This window comes from Phoxinus phoxinus, assembly GCF_949152265.1.
Source record: "Phoxinus phoxinus genome assembly, chromosome: 1".
Classification (NCBI taxonomy): domain Eukaryota; kingdom Metazoa; phylum Chordata; class Actinopteri; order Cypriniformes; family Leuciscidae; genus Phoxinus; species Phoxinus phoxinus.
Genome location: NC_136876.1, coordinates 6,786,593 through 6,812,038, shown reverse-complemented (window position 1 = coordinate 6,812,038; position 25,446 = coordinate 6,786,593). Strand labels below are relative to the sequence as shown.

General features: G+C 36.9%; 1 protein-coding gene across 1 annotated transcript; it reads right to left on the bottom strand.

Moving 5' to 3' along the window:
- Nucleotides 1–1,317: 1,317 nt before the first annotated feature.
- LOC306999924 (uncharacterized protein) lies at nucleotides 1,318–24,132 on the bottom strand. The gene is made up of 20 exons (XM_079615035.1): nucleotides 23,951–24,132; nucleotides 22,249–22,572; nucleotides 18,010–18,345; nucleotides 17,809–17,937; nucleotides 17,687–17,716; nucleotides 17,449–17,478; nucleotides 16,829–16,849; nucleotides 13,578–13,601; nucleotides 13,126–13,149; nucleotides 12,939–12,968; nucleotides 11,528–11,551; nucleotides 11,068–11,097; nucleotides 10,663–10,689; nucleotides 10,449–10,478; nucleotides 10,177–10,212; nucleotides 8,340–8,378; nucleotides 6,733–6,771; nucleotides 4,863–5,021; nucleotides 4,720–4,761; nucleotides 1,318–2,165 (listed from the first exon to the last, which is right to left on the bottom strand). Exons 1-20 carry the CDS (start codon nucleotides 23,994–23,996, stop codon nucleotides 2,110–2,112), a joined length of 1,476 nt encoding a protein of 491 aa, XP_079471161.1. The 5' UTR covers nucleotides 23,997–24,132; the 3' UTR covers nucleotides 1,318–2,109.
- Nucleotides 24,133–25,446: the final 1,314 nt, after the last annotated feature.

Below are 25,446 nucleotides of genomic sequence, written 5' to 3'. Positions count from 1 at the left end.
TCCATAAGAGTTTCTTTCTTCTTACAGTTTTTTACAATCGCTATGACAGTTTTTTCAATACATTTAACAAGTTTCCTAAACTCTTAACACAGTTAGCACAACATCCGTCTTTGTAGGCTATACAATTAACACATTTCTTGTTGCTTTGACACAAAATGCATACAGTTAACACAAATTTAAAATGCTTGAACTTCTTTTACACACAAGCTCAAACAAGACCAAAACAATGTAATTTTACTGCCAAATTTACAAATGCTTTCACACTGTATGTCAGAACAGATAACATCATGTTCTAAACATAACTTATATAGGATAAAGTCAAAGTGAACAGCTGTTCATATTGTGAATTGAAACAAATATATTCCCTGTATTTTATTTCATTGCTACTGAGAAACAGCTTATTGAAGTTATGCAAATATATAAATTACAGCTGATTCCAAAGCACACTCAGGTGTTGAGGTTCTTTCAATCGCATGACCATATGTTATAAAAGAGGATCAATCGCATGACCATATTTTCTAAAAGAGGACTCTTTGGGCTGATCTTGTGTGGAAAAGGAACAATATAGAGCAACACAAAGAGAAAGAAAGAAAGAAAGAAAGAAAGAAAGAAAGAAAGAAAGAAAGAAAGAAAGAAAGAAAGAAAGAAAGAAAAAAATGCCTGCACGAGGGAGAGGAAGACGAGTACCAGGACAAGTGAGAGGGATTACAGTAATGTCCTTTTGCAAATAAAGTCTTTACTGCAGGAATTCTGTCTTTGTCTCTTTTTTTTTCTTTTTTTTTCATAAACTGTACATAAAGCTATAGATGGTCATTCATTTTTTGTATTGAATTTCTGCAGCAAAAGAAACAAAATGCATGCATTTACTAAACCCAACAAAACAAAAATGTAGAGAGGCTTCAAAAGAAACTACAGTGCAAAACACAATCTATGATCAATACAATATACTGTCTATTGTATAAGGGCAGACCTGACACATAACATAATGCAGTTTCTGTAATTTCAGCTGATGTTAGTGTTTTTTCCGTCATTGTGTTATGATTGACTAAATGTTCCTGTTGGAAGAGAACATGTGTTAGTGTTTTGAATAATTATTTGATTTTGAAACATGTTTGCAGTGTTTTGTTAGATGTAGTGTATTGTGTTAGTGTATTATTGTATTTTGAAAATTAGTTTTGGAGTTTAGTTTACAATGTGTGATTTTGAGCATGAAATTAACCGTTTTGCCAATTGTGTGTTTTAGGTGTGTTGGTGCGTTAAGAGTTTAGCAAAAATGTTAAATGTATTGAAAAAACTGTCATAGCAATCGTAAAAAACTGTAACACAAAAGAAGATATTTTGAAGGATGTTGGTGACCAGACAGTAGCCATTGACTTTCATAGTTGGAAAAACTAATACTATGGCAGTGAATGCGGTCCATCAACTGTTTGGTTACCGAAATTCATCAAAATATATTCCTTTGTGTTGAAGAGCAAAGACATTCATGCAGGTTTGGAACAAGTAAATGAAGGATTTTCATTTTTGGGTGATCTATCCCTTTAATGACTCTCCATGGCAGACGCTTGTGTACTATTGTTTAATAGCTTGTTTAGCTTTACTGGCTAAACTAATACCGTAGGGCATTATGCTTAAAGTAGTAAAGTGCAGTGTGTTTTCTTTAAAATAAATGTAAGCCTCACTGTTTCCCTCCCCCCTACTGGATTTTACTTGAGCAAAACACAAATAAAACTCCTCATACTAGTGTTAATTATATAAAACAGCACATATAATGGTTTGAGAGATACTCTACTGTGGTAAAACACATCTTTAAAATATACAGTATGTGATATTCCTGACAGTCAATGATCTAAATATTAAGATTAGCTCTTTAAAAGGTGAGGTTTGTAGTGAAGCATTAACACAATAAAATATGGCAGTGTTAAATATGGCATCACGTTTCCCTGTTCATCTAAACCCAAAGAAGCTTTCCACACCAGACTTTAACAGCTCACAAGACACTGATTCGTTCTCACTTTCACGGTTTCTGGAAGCTTATTAAAGACTGAGCCGGATGCTGTTGATGTCACAGTGATTGACACGCGTCTCGTCTCCTCAAACTGAACTCTTCTTCTACTGCTCATTCACGTCTGTTAGTCTAATAGAAGGCCTTTCTCTTCCTGATGAATCTGGAAGGAAACAGAGACGATCACAGAAATGAATATAAGGCTGCTTTCACACCTGCTTCATTCAGTTCGGTTGAATCGCACTAGAGTTCGCTGTCTCGTTTTGTGCGGTTGGTTTGGACGGGTGTTCCTTTCATACGAGGAACGCTTTCATACGAACTCTGGAGCGGTTCGTTTGTGGTGAGAACGTGATCCGACCTCGAACAGACACGACTGCCGAAGAACTGCGCATTTTTGGGCTAAACCAGCTGGCGTAGTCAGCGGCGCTGTGCATTATGGGATGAGGACTAATGTTTGTTGACAGTTTGCACTTTTAGCATGGCAGCTCGCGGACACACTTGGAGTTGTGAGGAGGTGCGGAGCCTCAAAGAAATTAGGTCCATCACAGAAACCATATTTAAATATTTCATATTTCCATAGTAAAAAGCAGCGTTTTGTCTGCCGGATTTTTCTCCTCTTTGTTTACTTCCGGGAGTTCTGTTGGACTTTTCCCGCACGTTAATTCTGACCAATCGAAGTGCAGTTGTGGAAATACGTTCAAGACACATCTGGCCAACGAGTGATGTGGATGTTGTCACGTGACTGCATTTTGGTTCGTTTCATCCAAGGGGGTAATCCATCCGCCGGAAACTGAAGCCTCCCCGGGAGCCGCCATTGTAGCAGAACTTCACCTGCTGTTAGCATTACATTGAATCCCATTCATTTTTGCGTCACTTTGGCAGCGAATAACTTTATATCTGAGGCGCCCAAAGACTCCATTTGTCCATTATTTATTTCTAAAGAAACACAACAATGTATAAAAGGCTCCATTACCTGGTACCTTACGTTATGGCCCCGTAGAAGCAGTTTTTGTAAAAATAGGCTAACGATTGCGTCATAACTCACGCGACTCTGTCGCACTGTAGAGAAATTACCGTATAGACCGACGGAGAAGCTCGCAAGCAATCGGGGGAACGTGGAGGCATTAAGTCCGATAAAGTCAAGGGAGAAGCCCACAGAGAGTGATAAAGTTGCTCACGCTGCTCATGGATAGCTAATGCTCACGCTCTCCGTCTCTGCAAGATTCGGAAGGGAATGATTCAGATTTCTCTCCGCACAGCTACTAGAAGACTGACAGCTGTCAGACACGTTGCTCACGTGTTCAAGCTCAGTTTGAGCCTGCGCAGTTCGCCTGGCGATCAGGAAGTGAGTGCTTCAAATGGGCTTCACTTTTCTCCATTGAAGTCTATGGGGTCGCTGTGTCCATCTTATATACTGTCTATGGTTTCATCAACTCATCAACTGATTCGGACCAGAGCAATCAGTGTGGTGTGAAAAGGAACCAAAACGCCTGAAAAATGCTACAAAGTATAATCTACAATATCTACAGCTACAAAGTATAGTTTTTCGGACCAGATGAACCGAACTACAGATGTGAAAGCTCCCTAAGAGAGAAGTCTGGAGATCAATTCTGAAGTTGTTCAGAAGAAATCAAAATGAATGTCAATAATTTACCATCAAATTACCAATAGAAATTAAATGTACAAAATAAATGTACAAAAAAAACATATTGTCAATTGTTTGGGCACTTGCTCTTCTCTCAAAAATTAACATGGCATTTATTGGTAACACTTTACAATAAGGTTCATTAGTTAACATTAGTTAATGTTTTAACTAACAATGAACTAACAATAAGCAAAACATTTGTTACTGTATTTATTAAAAATAAAAATCCAGCTGTTCATTGTTTGTTCATGTTAGTTCACAGTGCATTAATTAATGTTAACAAACACACCCTTTGATTTTGATAATGTATTAGTACATGTTGGAATTAATTTTAACTAAGATTAATTAATACTGTAGAAGTATTGCTCATTCTTAGTTCATGTTAATTAATGTAGTTAACTAATGACACTTATTGTAAAGTGTCACCCATTCATTATATTTGTGAACTCAGGGTGAGTTTACACAACATCATTTTCAACTGAAAACTGAAAACTGTGTATGTGTTTTGGCCGTTTGTTTACATGACAACAGCATTTTAAGGGCTTGAAAACTGGTTTCCAAAACGATGCCTTTACTGTCTCCATGTAAACAACAAAAATGTGAATCTGTGAAAGCGGTGAAGTCGTGCTCACATGAGTATTATGTTTTCACAAGGTGTTTTTTGACAAAGTGACAACGCCAACTACTGGCCTGGCATAAATATTACAGCCTTTTTCGTCGTTTTGGAAGATCCGTGTGAACGGGGATAGTTTTGACAACTTTGTAGATCTCTGTCGTGTAAACATACTTTAGTCATGTAGCTTCTATAACATCCAAACTCAATGTAAAGTAAAAAAAATTGACACATTAAGAGTTTTACAACTTAACAATTTCTCTCAGGACCATCACTTTTTTATTCAATTATGTTCATCGATGCCTATCTGGCAGCTTGTGTTCAGAGGAATTGTTTTATGAATATATGAACAGATCAGAGTGTAAAATGATGTTTGAAATCTGAACGAATCCTCTGAATGAAGCAACATCACACATACACACACAACAGATCATGATCGTTTTTTAAACAGAAGATTACCTGCTTTCAGCTCTTTCAGTTTAGCTTGGAGAGCTTTTCCATCTGCACAACAATCACAGAAGAAAACTTTACATTCATTGCACATGAAATAAATAAAATCACACCCTTCTTACATTAAAAAAAATCAAAAGACCACTACTCGCCGTGTGTATTATCTCCAGCACTGTCCCGGATTGCAATGCTCCTCCTGCCCTGTCGGTCTACAAGTGTCCTGTCTCCACCTAACACTCGACTTAAAACAGTCTCCTCAACATACATGCGCCGCTTCCCTTCACCTTCCTCCATCTTTGTGACGTCAGCACCTAGAAATAGAGAAATACAAAGATTAATATAGACATTAAGGGCCCTATTTTAACGATCTGAAACGCAAGTGTCAAAGCGCAAGTAACTTTGTGGGCAGATCCCGGCGCTGTTGCTATTTTCCCGGCGGGATAAATGACTCTTGCGCCCGACGCAAATCTAAAAGGGGTTGGTCTGAAGTCGCTTCATTACTCATAGGTGTGGTTTGGGCGTAACGTGAAATAAACCAATCAGAGCGTCCTCTCACATTCCCTTTAAGAGCCGGCGCGCTTGTTCCACGGCGGATCGCTATTATAATGGCGGGTTTGCCGGCGCACGCCAGTAGCGGTTCAAAGCCGAGGAAACCGACGTTCTCGTCAGGGCCGTAAAACACAGAGAAGTGACATTGGGGATGATGGGAGAAACACACACAAATTAGCTTCGGTTAAACAGGCGTATAATTTGGGTAGTAAATGTGTAGCCTAATCTAGATTTTTTTTTTTTTTTATCTAGATAGATCTTTTTCACATCTTCACGGACACAACAATGATTTCCCTTGTGTGTTAATATTTTTCCTTGTAATAATGTATAATTTGCAAAAATGAAAACTGCTGCGTCTGTTTATATTAGAGAATCAAAGTGGATGCGAGTTAACACGCTACATTATGGCCAAGCACGCGCCCTTAAAATACCATATCACTAACGCGCAACGCGCCACTGTCTTTAGACTGTTTTTTCCTGGTCAGTGGCGCAATCTCTTTCTAAAACTGGAAAATATCACCAGGGAACGTTTGCGCTGGAACACACTCCTCTTTTCGCTGAATCGCCCCCCGCGATCACAAGTTAATTCCCTAATTTACCGACGTGCGTCTGTGGAGGGAAAAGTCCGCTGTGTGCGGGTGCAAAATAGGAATGATACATGCGTCGGAGCCTGTTCTTCCTCCATATTCTGTGTGAAGACAAAGACTTCATATATAGGAAGACGGCACTCTACGATTACTTATGAATGGCAGAAAGTAACGCCCAAAATGGCAAAATGGTGAATAAGCTCCGCCTTCAAAATGAAAGAGCCAATCGTTGATTAGTTAAGTCATCGGATCACTGCAGCTGAAGCTCCGGTTGCTATAGAAACAGGCAGACTCGCACACATTGGCTGGTCTATCATGAAAAAAACAAGCTTTTTAACACTATTTGAACATAAGAAACTGTAGTTGTTAAGTTTCATTGGTGTATTCAAATATGAAATGTATTCATAAGCTTATAGTGAACAGTTTTGGAGAATTTGATGTTTCCCCATGCAAAGAGATGGGAGCTGCACTTGATGCCCGACAGGCATTTTAAAGATTACAATTTAAAATAATATATTTAATTCTGTTCTGTGTAACTTCTCATTTCAGTAAATGTATAATTGTAACCACAACTATGCTTTTTAAAATCTTAAAATAATGATAATAAAAATCTGTAATCATTTAACCATTAAATATCATGCAAAATGTATTTAGTTTGACGTGTATTTCGGGCTAAAGCAGCTGTAGAGATCAGACTTTATCAAAGACACACACAGCTTTTCTTGCAGGTGTTTTTTGACAGTTTTCAGTCACTCATGTAATAAAAGGGTCTATATTTCTATAAGATTATGAGTTTTAGCAAAGCAACAAACATCTTTTTCATTGAAACTGTATTGTCACACAACAAAACACATTTTACACTTGCTGTTTTAGTTGCAATACTCACATTTTTCTTTTTCAGAGATCTCCATTTCATCGGTCAAGGCTGCACAGAGAAACAGAGAAATTAGATTATAGTGAATGAATAGATGATGTACAATGACAGTGATATATATACAGTGCTGTGTAATGATAAACACTTTTAAAAAAAAGGGGGTAATAGGCTAATACTTGAGACATTTCTTTCAACTCTAGTAAATTAAAAGCTACTCACATTTTTTTTTTTTGAACAACCATGTAGGAATCATGATGACCATATTCCAGGATGTCAATACAAGATGCTGTCAAAAACTGATGAACATCTTGATGGAAATAACAACACAACATGTATTTCCCTCACGAGGTGCATCAGTGTTTGTTCACGATCTTGTGTTGACAGGGCAAGAGGAGAGCACTCTGTAAAGTCCCAAACACTGTCTCTGAATGTCCTATCAACACCGATCGCTTGACTTATGGCCGTCTCTTCCTCTATGGCATGGTGAGGCAACACACTACCTTTTTGGACCTCACAACGCCCCTTTAATTTTTTTCAATAAATTTTTTATATATATATATATATAATATCATCTGACATGTCTGTTCAGTGAAATGATGAGTGTCTGAAAGTGTGTGACTTTTTGTTTGGGGGTGGAGCAGACCGTTCATGAAGCAAAGCCACATGGTACACGATACAAGATGATTTTTTAACATGTTTATGACAAAATAACTTTATATAAAAAAATATATGCATGTGCATCAGTATGTAAAGAAGTATGTTTGGTTGTTTAAAGATTTTGTTCAATTATATATTAATACAACTTTTTTTTTTTTTTTTACCATATGGTGCATTCAAGTTCTCCTGGGAAGTTTGGAATAAGTTCGGAAAACTCAAACAAATATTATAAATGACGACAACGCTGTTCTCTACAAATTTTAACAAAGGAATGAAACATTTTTGTATTTTATTGCATTTTCTGTTGAAATTCTCATTATGTGTCATTACCGCAACAGGTGTTCATTTTACGTTAATTTAATACATTTAGTAATTTGATTTAAAAGGCACATGAAGAATATACATTAAATTATTTCATGTTTGCCACAGCATTATGAATATATGTTTCAATAAAACAAAAAAATTTAAATTGTAAAGTTGTAGCCATTGCGGTAATGAGAGAAATAAATCAAAATTATTAGAATTATTTCATAGTTTCAAGTTTAAAACCGTGAAGATGATGTGAACTGTAGTAGCTTTCTCAATGGCACTGATTTCTTCAGCCGGTTGCGGTAATGAGAAAAGCCAAAACATATTTAATTCCTGAAATCCTGGCTTCGACTAGATTTCTGAGTCTCTAGTGTGTGGCGATATTTAATGGTCTGCCATGAATAAAAGTGTTAAAAGTGAATCAAACATTTGAGACCACACTAGCAATGACCCACAGCTTTGCTTGCAGTCACGCATGTAATTAAAGGCTCTGGAGAAAAGTATCAGAGTAAAAGTTTCAGGTTTCTCTTTAAAATTGAGTTAGGTCAACACAATATTTACACTATAAATGTCGGCTCAACATCGTGCTGTCTGTCGTCTATCAGCCCAACCCGACAACAAAAACACATTTCACACTTGCTGTTAATGCTTACGTATGTCTTGTTCAGAGGTCTCTCCTTCACCGGTCAAAGCTGCACATTAAAACAGAGAAACTCAGTTATAAGTGAGTAATCAGATGAACATGACAGAATTAAACACTGTGTGCTTCTAATAAACACTTCATCATCTGCACGACTACATGTGTGTGGACATCAGTTAAATCTATCGTTAATGTGAATTATCAATAAACAGTATCAGCAGCTGGGTAAATATGACCCAACCTGCTGTGTTGTTTTTAGCTCAACTATTTAAAAAAAAAATTACTATATTGCTTGCTTAAAATGAACCCAAAATAGGTTGGAAATGAACATTTATTTACAGTGTTGGGGGAAACGCATTACAACTAACTTGAGTTATGTAATCAGATTACTTTTTTCAAGTAACTAGTACGCAAGTAACGCATTACTTTTAAATTTACAACAAAATATCTTACTTTTTCATTTATAGTGACATATTGACTGACAGCTCTCCTGTCCCATGTTGAGAGAAATCGTGAGTATGGCAGAGCGGTGTGTGTGTGTGTGTGTGTGTGTGTGTGTGTGTGTGTGTGTGAGTAAACATGACAGGTTGTCGAAGTTTTAGACTAACTGTGACCCTGGATCACAACCCAGTCTGGAGTCGCACGGGTGGCAAAAGCCAACAATACATTGTGTGGGTCAAAATAATTGATTTTTCTTTTATGGCAAAAATCATTAGGATATTAAGTAAAGATCATGTTCCATGAAGATATTTAGTAAATTTCCTACCGTAAATATATAAAACATGTATTTTTGTGAGTGAATGAAGCACAATCGTGAACATTAATGCACAACTTTAAAGGAGATTTTCTCAATATTGTGTCTCGACCAAATATTGTCCTATCCTAACAAACCACACATCAATGGAAAGATTATTTATTCAGCGTTCAGATGATGTATAAATCTCAATTTCAAAAAATGTACCCATGTGATCCAGGGTCAGAATTTATATATTTTAACACTTTATATCTTTATCATTTATATCTCACTTGCACAAAAACAGATTCAGTATTCATCAGTGAATAAAAACAGTCAAATGCAATCTCAAAATATTGCACAAACCAGTAATAATTAAATTAAACAAATATACTTCATGTATTTAATCTCACTTTAACCAGTTATCCACTGTCTTTGCTGCTGATCTTCCATGATCCAATTCAACCAAACTAATAAGCAAAAATAAATTTAGACAAACATCACATTTGTGATCAGCCTGAAGATTATTCATTTCACTTTTAGTGTGAACGGGTCTTTACATGTGACAAAAAACTGAAACTTTTGGTTGTTCTTATTGTTGAAGCTTATTGACTTCACTTTGTGACAAAAAAAATTGAACTTTTTGGATGTTATTAAAAAATTAAAATCCAAGTCCAGAATATTGTGTTATTACTTTCCATAAAAGTAATGCATTACTTTTAAAAGTAACTTTCCCCAACACGGTTTATTAATATAGATTTTTATATTAATATTATATAAATATTAATTTATTATTAAACATTTAAAATACATTTCTTTAATTGCTTATTAATAAATGTAAACCTTTTAATTATTACTGTTGCATTTTGTAATTATGTGTCTGATGTTTAATTTCCCATTTTGGGTTCATTTTAAGCCAGCCATATAGTAATTTCACACACTAGTTGAGTTAAATAAAACTACCCAGCAGGTTGGGTAAAAACAGCCCTGTCGCTGGGTTTTTCCCATATTTGACACAACTTGGTTGTTTTATAACCCAGTATATGTTAGGGTGGGGTTAAAAACTGGAGAGACGTGCACTTTATTTTACACTTGCTGTCTTAGTTGTAATACTTACGCCGTTGCTCTGGAAGTTCAGGTGTCTTGCGTTCACCTGTCACAGCAGCACATAGAAACACAGACATGTGTGAGATACTGTGTGTTTCTTCATGTGCTTCTAATAACCTTTTATTAATGATCAGTAAAATCCATCACTAACATGAATTATCAATACTTATTCATAGTAATGTGTGTATTAGTTCAGGAGAGTTTGACACCTGTGATGTCTAAATGTTCAACTGTCACATAATGAAGTGATGTTTCTCTCACTGCATCAGCTGTGATACTTACACACTTTCTGTATGTTTTCAGAGATCTCGGCTTCGGGTTACAGCGGCACATAGAAACAGAAATGAGGAGATAATAAGTGAATGATCATATATTAATATCATGCAGCTCAATCTCTCACAAGCAGAACATGTGGTGAGAAATTATGAATATTGGCTAAGAAAAATAATTTCTGCTGTAGCAATAAAGCTTATTTTTCTTCAGTTATAATACTTACACAGTCGCTCTGAGATCTTCTCGTCATCTGTTAGAAACAGAGAAATTAGATTATGTGTGAGTGACACACACACAAACACACACACACACACACACACACACACACAGTAACTTTAGACCAACTGGCACTAACGTTCAGCAGTTCTGTGAGCTTCAATGGCAGAAACACGGTTACTAAATATATATATATATATTGTTTAATTGATTTTAGCAATCAGTAACAATTACTGTAATGTTGTATATGTTTTAGTCATCATCAGTATATTAATATTATGCAGCTCAATACTGGACAATCACACACATCACTCACTAGCAGAACTTGACAATTACAAATATTGACTCTGAAAAATCATTTATAATCTACAGTAGCGGAATAAAGTTTATGTTGTTCAGCTGTAATACTCACGCAGTTGCTCTAGTTGTTTGGAGATCTCCGCTTCATGTCGAGACAGAAATGAATGAACATGTCAGAAACACTGAGAAGATACTGTGTGCTTCTTCACGAGCTTCTACATCTACATGACTTTATATTAATGATCAGTAACAATTACAGTAAAGTTGTGTGTGGACATTAAAGCATAATGTGAATTAATAAACAATACTTTCCACAGCATTTTGTTTTGAAAATTAGTTCAGTGATGTTGAATTATTGACTATGAACAATTATTATTCAGTTTGCCATCTCATCCTGGACTGCATTTCCCATAAGCCATTGTGCCGGATTACTTCAGGTGTTTCTCCGCCTATACTGGTCCTGTGTTTTCACTCTCACTGTGGATTACTCTTAATAAAGCTGTGTTTCCTCAGCGCTAGTGTCTATTGTAATAAAACTACTTTTCTCTCGCTGTATCGGCTGTGAAACTTACGTATTTCTCTTTTACAGTCCTCGGCTTCGAGTCACAGCAGCACATAGACACAGAAATAAAGAGATAGTTAGTGAGCGATCAGAAACAATGAGAAGATACTGTGATTCTTCATCATCTGCATGACTTTATATTAATAATCAGTAACAATGCTCGACCCATAATTACACACATAGACATAATCAAACACAGATCTTAATAAAGTTGTAAATTCAGACAGACAGACACACACACACACACACATACACACACACACACACACCCTTATTAAGACTGATATTAAGATAAATAAATGATATTATCAAACTTAGTAAACACCACACTAATAAAGCATACTACAGAGAAGCAGATAAACACAGAATATGACGAAAGAAAGCAAATTTGTGTCCAGTGCAAATAAACCTGCTGCCTGCGCTTTATTAATAATGTAAAACGAATTGAGTTTTTAATTTAATTTAATTTTTTTATACCTGTTGGTCCATTAAGCCTCATTAAGCGTTTTCTTGGTTTTCTATGGGAGGAAAATGCTTAACGTACAATTAAACACGTTGCGTTCATATTCTGTGCTCAATTACTCTTCTGTATATGCTTTATTCGTGTGGTGTTTACTAAGTTTGATAATATCATTTATTAGATAGAATAGAATAGAAGTCCCATTTCATTGGCTCGGCACCAACCAATAAAACGGCTCCTTTAAACACCCCCGCTCCCGCCCCCCTTTCTCTCTCGCGGCGCCGTCGAGTTGCAAGTGCACAAGTCAGTTTTGCATCTAATATATCGAGAGTAGCAAAAGTCAAGGCGCAAAATTTGAACTTGCAGTGACAGATTTGAGGAGTCGCAAGTGCCTAATTGAGGTTGTTCTGCAAATGTGAATGTAAGAATAAATGCAAATATATATTACATGTTTGTGACTATCATTGTATTTTTTGTGAATGGCATTTTACACATTTGTGACTACTTGTCTGCAGCTTCAAATTCAGAATACAGGTTTGTGTCTGCGAGTGCAAATCTCAACATTCAACTTCAGATTTTTATTTTATTTTAATAAGCACCAAGACAGACCAGAATATTGCCTCGCTCAGCGCTTCGTCAGAACGGAGGCTCGCTATTGGCCAGCATCACACACATGACCAGCGTCGGCCAATAGTGAACCTCCGTTCTGACGTGTGACTCCGTCCCCCAGAAGCGCTGCGCTGTTACACTACGAATACGAATTTTCATTTTTGGGTGAACTAACCCTTTAAAGGTTTTAATGGCTTTAATACGCTTTTAACCCTTTAATATCATGCAGCTCAATACTGGACAATCACACAATTCATTAATTACTGTACTAAATCAAATACAGGCAAAACAAATGGTTTAAAAATAAGAAATAGTGCCTATGAAAACTATTTTGTGCATTTAAACTACTTACACATTTTCTTTAGTTTTTCCGAGATCTTTGCTTCATGTACAGCAGCGCATAGAAACAGAAATGAGGAGATTATGAGTGAATGAACAGATGAATATATTATATACAGAATTAACATCTTATATATTTAAAATTTAACGGTGTAATAACAATAATTTTTACTTTTATCGCATCAGTTTAAAATACTTACTTATTTCATTTTCACAGCCCTTCGCTTCACGTTCAGCAGCACATAGACACAGAAATGAGGAGAACAGATGAAGAAACACTGAGAAGATACTTTAGATGACTTTATCTAGGACAATTACAGTATTGTTGAGTGTTAAAGTCACAATGAAATCAAAACTGACAACCGAGTATATTTTATATCTTCAGTCAAATGCTCTGAACGAACATAATCCTCTGATGTGATCCGGAACGCCATTACAAATTAAATATTCACTTGTTCCTTTTTTATGCTTGTTATTCACTTGTTTCCTTTTTTTAATTTTTAATTTTATAAACTCCAAACTATTGTTCGAAATACCGGATGAATGTGTAATGACACACAGCCATGTTAAAAAAATATATGGTTTTCATAGTTAAGTTATGAACGATCGTTTCACAATAAACCTCTTTTGCTGCATCAGTTTTAACACTTACCCAGTTCTTTTTCATTGATCTTGGCTTCGAGTTACAGCAGCGCATAGAAACAGAAATCAGGAGATCATGAGTGAATGATCAGATGAACATGTCAGAAACACTTCTCCATCTACATGACTTTATATTAATGATCAGTAACAATTAGGCTACAGAAATGTCAATATACAGTCATGGTCAGAATTAATGGCACCCCTGGTAAATATGATCAAAACTGGCTGTAAAAAATAAATCTGCATTGTTTATCCTTTTGATCTTTCATTCAAAAAATTGCCAAAATTCTAACCTTTCATTGAAGCAAGAGAATTGAAAGTGGGGCTAAATCACATTATGAAATAAATGTTTTTCTCCAAAACACGTTGGCCACAATTATTGGCACCCTTTTATTAAATACTTTTTGCAACCTCCTTTTGCCAAGATATCAGCTCTGAGTCTTCTCCTATAATGCCTGATGAGTTTGGAGAACACCTGACAAGAGATCAGAGACCATTCCTCCACACAGAATCTCTCCAGATCCTGCAGATTCCCAGATCCATGTTGGTGCTGCTTCTCTTCAGTTCAGTCCACTCATTTTCTATAGGGTTCAGGCCAGGGACTGGGATGGCCATTGCAGATCTTGGTTTTGTGCTCAGTGACCCAAAAAAGCTATTTTGTTTTTGTTTCATCTGACCATAATTAATAATGTAAAACGAATTGTGTTTTTAATTTAATTTAATTTTTTTATGACTGTTGGTCCATTAAGCCTCATTAAGCGTTTTCTTGGTTTTCTATGGGAGGAAAATGCTTAACGTACAATTAAACACGTTGCGTTCATATTCTGTGCTCAATTACTCTTCTGTATGCTTTATTAGTGTGGTGTTTAATAAGTTTGATAATATCATTTATTAGATAGAATAGAAGTCCCATTTCATTGGCTCGGCGCCAACCAATAAAACGGCTCCTTTAAACACCCCCTCTCCCGCCCCCCTTTCTCTCTCGCGCCGCCGCTGAGTTGCAAGTGCACACGTCAGTTTTGCATCTAATATATCGAGAAAAGAGTAGCAAAAGTCAAGGCGCAAAATTTTAACTTGCAGTGACAGATTTGAGGAGTCGCAAGTGCCTATTTGAGGTTGTTCTGCGAATGTGAATGTAAGAATAAATGCAAATATATATTACATGTTTGTGACTATCATTGTATTTCTGTGAATGGCATTTTACACATTTGTGACTACTTGTCTGCAGCTTCAAATTCAGAATACAGGTTTGTGTCTGCGAGTGCAAATCTCAACATTCAACTTCAGATTTTTATTTTACAGGTTTTCACATTGGAGCTGTATGGAAGAGGATTAGGGCCAAGCAATAATAAAAAAATAAAACCATCTCGAGATTAAAGTCATTATAATGCGATATTAAACTCATTAAATTTCGAGAGAAAAAAGTCGAAATACAATCTTGAGAATAAACTCATTACATTTCGAGGAAAAAACTTGTTCAATTTCGAGAAAAAAGTCAAAATACAATCTTGAGAAAAAACTCGTTAAATTGCAAAACTGTCTCCATGGTTACTTCGTAAAAACCTTTGCATTGCTGCCAGAATACCATTTTCGGTCCCCATGTCAGCGCGGATCCTCTCGGGACACCCTCCTATACTGTTTTTATGAAGTAACTGGCTATTACTTTAGGATCGTTGTTGGTTGTGTACATAATAACGACTGTAACCATCTATACAGCCATTAATGGCAATGCAAAAAACAAATTTTTGTTTTGATTTTGATATTTGTTTTTGGATCACTGTCCTGTTGGAAGATCCAAACATGGCCCGTTATAAGATTTCCAGCCCCGGCTGTTAGGTTTCGATTTTTTATCTGTTGGTATTTGATCCAATCCATGATGCCATGTATCTGAACAAGATGTCCAGGACCTCTGGCAGAAAATTAGGCCCACAGCATTAAATATACAGCAGAGTATTTCATTTTACACATGGGGTACTTTTTTATCCCTGTGTGCACCAAACCCATCTTAAGTGTTTGCTGCCAAAAAAGCTATTTTTTTTGTTTCATCTGACCATAGAACCCGTCCCGTTTGAAGTGCCAGTCGTGTCAGGTACTTTTCAAACGTTCTATGGACAGAGGAACCAAAAAAATAGCTTTTTTGGCAGCAAACACTTAAGATGGGTTTGGTGCACACAGGGATAAAAAAGTACCCCATGTGTAAAATGAAATACTCTGGCAGAAAAGTAGGCCCACAGCATTAAATATACAGCAGAGGTCCTGGACATCTTGTTCAGATACATGGCATCATGGATTGGATCAAATACCAACAGATAAAAAATCGAAACCTAACAGCCGGGGCTAGAAATCAGAAATCTGTGTGGAGGAATGGTCTCTGATCTCTTGTCAGGTGTTCTCCAAACTCATCAGGCATTATAGGAGAAAACTCAGAGCTGATATCTTGGCAAAAGGAGGTTGCAAAAAGTATTTAATAAAAGGGTGCCAATAATTGTGGCCAACGTGTTTTGGAGAAAAACATTTATTTCATAATGTGATTTAGCCCCACTTTCAATTCTCTTGCTTCAATGAAAGGTTAGAATTTTGGCAATTTTTTGAATGAAAGATCAAAAGGATAAACAATGCAGATTTATTTTTTACAGCCAGTTTTGATCATATTTACCAGGGGTGCCATTAATTCTGACCATGACTGTACATTAGTGCCATCATCATGCATCATTAATGTGATTTAACAAAATAAACAATGCACACACACACACACACAGACACATAGACACACAGACAGACAGACACACACACACACACACACAGAGAGACACACACAGACACACACACACATAGACACACACACGCACACACACACAGACAGACACACACACAGACACACACGCACAGAAACACACGCACAGACACACACACACACACAGACACACACACACACAGACAGACACACACGCACAGACACACACACGCACAGACACACACACGCACAGACACACACACACAGACACACACACACACACGCATAGACACACACACACACACACACAGACTCATGACTCCATCTAGCAACATTAGTTAACTACATTATTTAACATGAAAAAGTGCATACTTATCATTATAATGGGACTATATTATAAAGTGACACTAAATACTTATCACCGAACTTATTGGTTAATATTAATATTAACTTCAGTGATGTGTGACACCTGTAATGTTTTTATATTCAGCTTTACTTTCTCTTGCTGTATCAGCTTTAATACTTACACAAGTGTTTGGAGAGCTTCACTTCATGTCACGACACAGAAACAGAAAAGAGGAGATTCAACATGAGTGATCAGATGAACATGTCAGGAACACTGAGAAAATACGGTGCGATTTCACCCGGTTAAAAAAAAAAGGTAATTGCGACTATATTTATACTTTTTTTCTCAGAATTGCACGTTTATATCTTACAATTCTGGCTTTATAAGACGCAATTGCGAGTGGGAAGTCAGAATTGTGAGGTTTTTAATCACGCATTTCTGACTTTATAATTCACAATTGTGAGTTTTTAAAAAAAGTCTGAATTGTGAGATACAAACTTTTTTTTTATTATTAAGTGGCGGAAAGACTTCCATACATGGGTGAAGATTTCCAAAAAAAAAAAAAAAATGTAATGTAAATGTAAAAAATGTACATACAAATACTTTGTTAATGTCTACCACTGGTTGTATGTGATTCAGTCATCAGTATATTAAATTCATGCAGCTCAATACTGGATAATCACAAACTTTATTAATTATTTATTTATTTACAAGCAGAATTTGTGGGAAAAATAAAAAATACTCACTATGAAAAAAATCATATGACACATTTAAACTATGCGTATGAGGTGTAACACTTACACAGTTGCTCTAGTTGTTTCGAGATCTTCGCTTCATGTCGAGACAGAAATGAGATTATAAGCGAGTTCATATTATTGACATTATATTAATGTCATACAGCTCAATACTGGATAATCACACACTTCATTACTGCACTAAATCAAACAACTTGTGGTGAAAATGATATATATTGACTGAAAAATCATTTATAATCTACAGTAGCACAATAAAGTTAATGTTTTTCAGCTGTAATACTCACGCAGTTGCTCTAGTCGTTTGGAGATCTCCGCTTCATGTCGAAACAGAAATGAATGAACAGATGAAACACTGAGAAGATACTGTGTGATTCTTCATCATCTGCATGACTTCTGTATGACTTACGCATGAGCTTTTTGAGTTCAGAGTCTCTGCGTCGACAGTAAATCGCGACACCAGCCGCCGCGGCCGCCGCAACCGCCAGCATCAGGACAACACATATCCCGACCACCGCTCCCAGAGGAAGACCTGGCACTGGATGAGGAAGAGACACCATTATTAGGAGACGCTAGTGCCTTAGAGATGTACTGACAGAACACAACTCACCGGAGACAGTAACAGTGAACCTCTTGAATAAGATCCCTCTGTCACTAATGATCTTTAGTCTATATTCTCCAGCATGTTCAGTTTCAAGGTCACTGATGGTCAGAGATCCGGTGTTAATGTCCATCTTCAGTCTGTTCCTGAATCGCCCATCGTCGCCCTCATAATGTGACGTGTGATTATCGTCTCGATCAGCTTTAGCGATGAGAGATCCCTCAAATCTCCACAGTATTAGATCTCGTTTCTGGAGTTCAAAGTCAGTGTGTAGAGTCTCAGAGCTTCCCTTCGTGGCTAACAATGCCTTTATTTCATCATTATCTTCAGACTTGACTGGAGATTCTGCAAAAATAATATCTCATAATATCATAACCGTTGGTTCTTGATTTCAGCATATTCTCACAAATAGAGATCTAACTGTATGAAAATTTCATATCACGATTATCAATATTATCACGTTTATTTTCAAATGAGATGTTAAATAGAACTGATACACACTGAAAAGTTTTATAGTTGAAATCAACAAATGACAAATAAATGTGCACTTCTTTAAAGCTGCAGCAAGTAACTTTTTTGTGTTCAAAATTTACAACATACATGTATAATGAGCGAGTATCACTACGGTACGCCTACAGTGTTTATATTGGGACTATTTTATACGTGTCGTTGCCGCTGCTGACTCTTCATAAGCTGCGTTTCCATTACCCTTCAAACTTCGCAAATTAAAATTGTGAATTGAAAATACGCTCAGTGGAAACATCAATTTTGCAAAAACTCCTACATATCGCAAAAAAGTTTTTACGCTCGCATGAGGTGGTTTTTCAGGCAAAAGGAATGTTACGCAAAACTGCAATGCAAACACACAAAATGCCATTTTCACAAGATGTAAAATAAATCTCTGATGTCCCCAGAGTGTGTGTGGGAAGTTTTAGCACAAAATCATGATAATAACAACATGTTAAAGTTGTCACTTTTTGAGGATTTGCAAAAACGCACCGTTTTGTGTCTGGCCCTTTAAATGCAAATGAGCTGCACAGAGGGCGGGATTTATAGAGCTCGTGTGTGTTAGCAGCTGCGATTACCTCACACACACACACTAAAATGACAGAAACTGTTCTGCCTTTAATGTTAAAACTGAGTCAGACAACTGAGAGAGACTCCAGAAGAAGTGACAACATGTAGAATGCAACAGGACGTCTCTGAATGGTTAGTTGATGACTTTATGTCGCTGATGTGGAGTTAACTATCTTCAATTAGCATATTCTGTCATGGTAATCTATAAATCGCTCGTATAGGAACTGTTGTGAGATGCACACAGAGTGATTTTCGATTGCACGTGAAAAGATGGATGCTAAAGTTTGAGCTGACTCACAAATGTGCTCGACTACAGCAACTCTTCCTCTTCTCAACATGGACTGCGTGTTCAGGGGGCGGGGCTTATGTACAATTTCGGGTTGGTGATGTCACTAACGCGTGAGGAATGTCGTGTAGTCCCTACCAGCCGTTTGTTGTAGTCCTTTTCTTTAAAAGCAAATATCTTCTTTTGCTTTGAACTGTGCAGATGTTGTTTATGCTCAAACAGCAACATTACTAAAGTTACACTAACTAAAGTTAGAAAAGTGAAATCATACTTTACCGCCCCTTTAATGCTTGGAAAACATGCCTACGTCTCCTTCCATTAATAATAATGGCCAGTGCGGTGACTGAGATGTACATAAACCTACCAACATCCATTGTTGGAATGACTTATTGTATCGCGAGAGGAAAAAAAACTGTTTCAGTCGCCATTGGTTAATGGAAACGGTGTCATTACGCAACAGTTTTTACATCGACATTTTAGAAAATATCAGAAAAGATTTGCACAATTTTTTTGTAATGGAAATGTGGCTATAGACATTAAAGCAGGGCTATACAGGTTCGGGAATTTCTTCGTTGTATTCTCGCTTTTTGCTCGCAGGTTTCTCTATAGAGCGCCCCCTAAAGCTCCGGAGTAGATATTTGACAACACTGTCTAAAAACTCGCTGTCGACTCAGACACCAGAGGCTAGTAGATCAACGACATCAGAGCAGACGGGACACTCTCTACAACGTCTTCTTCATTCGGGTTCGAACAGCGTGAGGGAGCGCAATAATTACAGAATTTTAGCAGATTTTTTTTTTGCCGTAAAGCAATTCGTTACATCGCGAGACCTGATATCACGCGATACTTCCTGGCGCCCGCCGGCCTCAAAGGGTTTTTCCGCTCACAGGCGATAAGGGGGTGCGAGACGACCACCATTCAACCTGAAAAAAGTAAAGATGTTCCGATTACGATACTACTGTAGTATCGGAAATGCCGCCGATACCAATAAAAATTCTGGCATCGGTATCGGCGAGTACTTGTACCCATGTACCGATCCGATACCATTTTCATAAACAATACCTAGTTATGCACGCTAGCTTTGCTTAACGCTGCAAATCGGAGATCAGTTTTTCTTCGCTGCTCTAAACAGTGGTTGCCCGCGGCAACACAGGAAGTTGTGTTACCACAAGCAACCACCGTTTAGAGCAGTGAAGAAGAAATTAAAATGCACGCGCTAGCAGTATGTCCGCTGTTTGGCAATATAACCGACACAATTATCGAGTTTATTGTTCTGGATGACCAGCCACTGTCAGTCGTCAAAAACGTTGGATTTTGCCGCTTAATTGACCGTTCGCAAAAGCCACGCCCCTTAGTTATTGTTACTACGCCCGTCAAACAATTGAGAACCACAGCCATGGCTGGGTTGAGATCCATACATTAAGTGATTGGTTTTGGAGTAATGCAGCAGACATATCCTCCAGTGCACGACAGAAATATAGACAGAATAGCGCACGGGAGCACATGCACAAAACAGTTTTGTAAAATTATATATTAATCATTTTTATTTGATCATATATCATTTTACAAAACTGTTTTGCGCATGTGCTCCCGCGCGCGCTATTTCAGTCACAACACTGCAATCAGAGGACGCGCTGAAACCATCAACTCTCGATTCTGTTCTCTTCATTCATAACTCAAACTACTGAGAAGGATATATTTGTGTGAATAGTTGTGCAACTGCGCAAACTTTGTTTTGAAGTTTAATGTTTGAGTTCCAGAGGAATTTGTGACTGTACCTGTTCAACCACATCAAAGTTTCGTATTAGTAAGTCCGTGCTTTTTCTCTTTTTTTCCTCTTGTTTGCTGACTGATGAGGGGGCCGCAGTGCCGTAGTGAAATGGTGTTTGTACATGTAGCCTATTTTTTTAATAATAGTTGCAAGCAATCATAAAATACAGCAAGTTTTAAGCCCGTGCAGACCTCACTGCCATAGGCGCATCGTTTCACTATCTTGCTGAAATCGGAATGTTTGACGGAGGTCCTTCTCCTTAGTTACAGTTGCTGAGCTAGGATTGGACGAGAACCGTTCGAGGGCGGGGTTTTGCGAACGGTCAATTGAACATTTGGAGCCCCGGTACAGTTTGCCTGGTCGCAAACACATCTCTGAAACAGCGCTCCCTAAGCTATTCAAGACAGTGCGTGAACACATTTCATGTAACGTTAAACTAAAAGATGTGCAAACAATCAGCTTTACTACCGACATCTGGAGCTGCGACGCGACCCCTGCTATCTTTACTGAGTTTGACAAGCACACTGGGTACAGTGACGCCGTCATCTTTAAGTTTTAAAGAGATTATTTTTTTTAATTATTCATATATAATTTTTTTGATTCCTAGATTTATTTGTTGTACTGTTTTTATATTGTAAAACTAAAATACCTTTTTCAGTTTACAGTATTAGATTTGTGGCTGCATTTGAATTTATTTTTCACTTAAAAATAAATAATATACTACTGTGAAATGTATGTCAGATAATAAAAAAATACTCTGGGTCACTGTGTGTATTTGTTCATGTTTTATTAAGGGATACGTCTGAAGCACACCATAAAATAATTATATCAATTCATACAGGGCTAGTATGAATGGCAGCTGTATAGATACACACCCAGTACCCGAGTCCAGGTATCGGTATCGGGAAGGGAAAAAAGGTATCGGAACATCTCTAGAAAAAAGTAATATAACCATTCCAATGACTTTGAAGCTGTTCAGTTAAGGTAAAACACCTGCACAGTTCACCTTTAACCAAGAGAAGTTAGTTACACATGTAAAATCACATCCATGTCTCTTGTATCATTCAAATGCAACTTGCCTACTCACAAAGAAGTTCAGATTTGATTTACTCACCTTTCACAATAACTGTGAATTTCTTGGATTTGGTCCCTACACTGCTGATGCCCTCGACTGTATATTCACCAGAGTGTTTGATTCTGAGGTTCCAGATGGTGAGGAATCCAGTTTGATCCAAATCAAGTCTGCCACTAAACATCAACTTCACATCACTATTATACTCAACTTTACCAGTTGCTTTGTTAATGGTTGCTATCCTAGTCTCATTAACTTTCCACTCTGCCAGACCATCTGTCTGTGTTTCAGTGAAATCAGCCTGTAGAGTGAGAGAATCTCCCTCGATCGCAGTCTTCACTTCCACTGGATCTACATCGAACACGCCTGCAGACGGAAACACCAAGAGATGGGACATTTATACATTGACATGTGCTTTACCTTTTATCAAAAATAAACTATTGCCAGAAAAAATATATATGTTAAAGGGATGAGTTAAGTAAATGATGAAAGAAGTTTAAATTTTGGTTGAATCTTGTTGAAACGTGTTGCTCCAGACCTGTATAACCGGATTGTTTTCCGTTGAACACAGAAGATAGTTTAAAGAAAGCTGGTAACCAAACAGTTGTTATGTTATTTCCTACTATGGAAGTCAATGGCCGCCGTCAACTGTTTGATTACCAGCATTCCTCGAAATATCTTCTGTGTTCAACAGAATGCTTTTGTTAGTTTTATTCTGAAAGGATGCGTTACATTGATAAAGTGATAGTAAAGACTTTATATATTTAAATATATATATTTTTTCAATTACTTTTACTGTTTTAGTTGTTTTTCCCCGTGGTATCGATTCAGTATCGAGGTATTTTAGTCTGATATAATATCACAGTCATCATTTTGGTATCATGACAACACTGATCTGCAAGATGTATTTTTGTTTGTTCATCTGCACTACGTCTCGAGGACGCTTCCTGTCAGATGTCATCTGAGATTTAGAATGAATGTAAAATGCTTTTCTAAGATGTTTATCAGATGTTTTTACACACCAGGTGCTTTCGAGATTAACAGATCTTTAGCAGATATCTTACAGACGTTTACATCTTACAGACATGTACTTTAAAAAAACATAATTGCATAATTGTATTACTTTATATTATGAAAAATATTGAATAACTTCACTGTAAGGCCATCAAATCCAGTCCACACAACAATGCTCTCCTATTGGTTAAACTACAACACTTAGCCTAGTTTGAATTATTATTATTTTTTTACATTTTGAAATACAATCAAATACTTCACAGTAACATTGTAGTATAACCAGCAGGAGAGCAGTGATGTGTGTGAACTGGATTTGGGGACAGTACATTGTGTTACTGTGAAGATATTGAATATTTCCATAATAAAATCACTTTTTCTTTTTTTTTAAACCAGTATAACCAGTAGGAGACTACTGATTTGTAAACTGAATTTACTGGCACTACAGTGTGTGAAATTGAACTTATTGTTCTGGGAAATTTGAATATGTGATGTTGTCAACTTTCATAAACCTGTTTCCTTTAAAGCAGAACTTTTCGTTTATGTTTGGAGGATAGGTTCCTATAAAATTATAAATGAACGAGTCAAGCACATCATAAATCATAGGCCTAATATGTAGTTTAAAAATCGTACTTCATAAGCAAAGGCATTTAAAGACAGCGCTAGTTGACGTCACACCAGGTAGAAAGAGAAACCGAAACCATTACATAAAACCAGAATTCAAACACTTTACCTTCTATGACGAAGCAGAATACACAGAGAGAAAACACGTTCTTCATTTCGTTGAGAAGTTGAGTGAAAGTTGAGTTTAATGAGGACGATTGTGGCTGTCAATCTCCAGCGTTGTGTCTGTGTTGTAAGTGTTCGAGATTCCTGAACCGCGCCCACCTCTGAAACCCCGCACTGCGCCTGCGCAATCGCTCCTGTGACTGGACCGTCTTAAATGTTCTCAGTTTGGGGAAGAGCTGGGAAAACAAGACACAGGTTAATGAATGGCAATGAATATTATATATGTTCTGTAGTATAATTAATATTTACCATATATATGTAATGATGCCGAAGATTATATGATTATTATGTATAGCCAACTGTATAGCCCTACAAATATAAAGTAATTCATGTTAATACTCACCTCCAGAAGCACTTGGTAGAGTCCATGTGAGGGTGTGAGTATTTCTGTGAGTGTGTGTTACCTTTTTGGAGTGATTGCTGAACAAAGCTTTGTGAAACAGTTGTACCCTTAAAGGTGCAGTATGCTATTTTAAGTATTTGCTGAACATCAACCCAAACAAACACACCCCTCTCTTCATTGCTCCGCCTCCAAAGCTCACCCTCCAATCCTAACCGCCCTGCTACGAGTCCGTCGATCGCTGGCGTGCTAGTCGGGTGCACTAACAAGGACGCTAAACAAACAGTAAACACTGCATTCTCTAGCAGTCAACTCTCAGTCTATTTATCGGAGAAGAAGCGCAACAAATTAAAGTGAAGATTATGAACGAATGCTAAGGAAGCACATAAAACTAACATACATACACAAGAAAAAAAAAGAAGAAACTTGGATCACAATAAGTGTAGGCTATTGTGATTGTCAAAACATTTGTTAGTCTAACTACACATTAAGTTTAGTGACAGCAGGGTGCAATAATTGGTATTGGCTGCTGCTTACAAATTGTACAATTTCAATTTAATTACTGTTGTTTTATTCCAATCTTGATACATATTAGGTACAGTAGGCTAGATGTAAATTGTTCTCAAAAAAGAAAATCTCAGCTAATGCTGTAAACACGGACTACAGAGAGCCCTGTCAGCAGGTATTAAAGGTTAAAAATAGCTACTCAAATTAAATGTTTTTTTTTATTACAACAACTTTATAATATTTTAATGAATTAAAAAATATAATACATATGTAAAATAGCCTAGTGCACATATTTAGCAAAATACTAATTTACTAATAACTCATCAACATACTAATACTAAATTTATTATAAAATAAAAAAAATGTTCTTGCCAACTTGCGTGCTATGGTCATTAAATGGCTTTCCTGAGGTAAATGTAACATTAGTGTCACAGTGTCTGGTTTATGTTCCTTGGGTCACCACTAGATGTCCTCCTTCCCCACGGTGTCCATCACACTATTGAACTACATTTCCCACGATCCTTGTCTTCTCATTACACTCAGCTGTCCCTTGTCACTAATCATTGCACTCAGCCAATTCCCCATTAGCATTG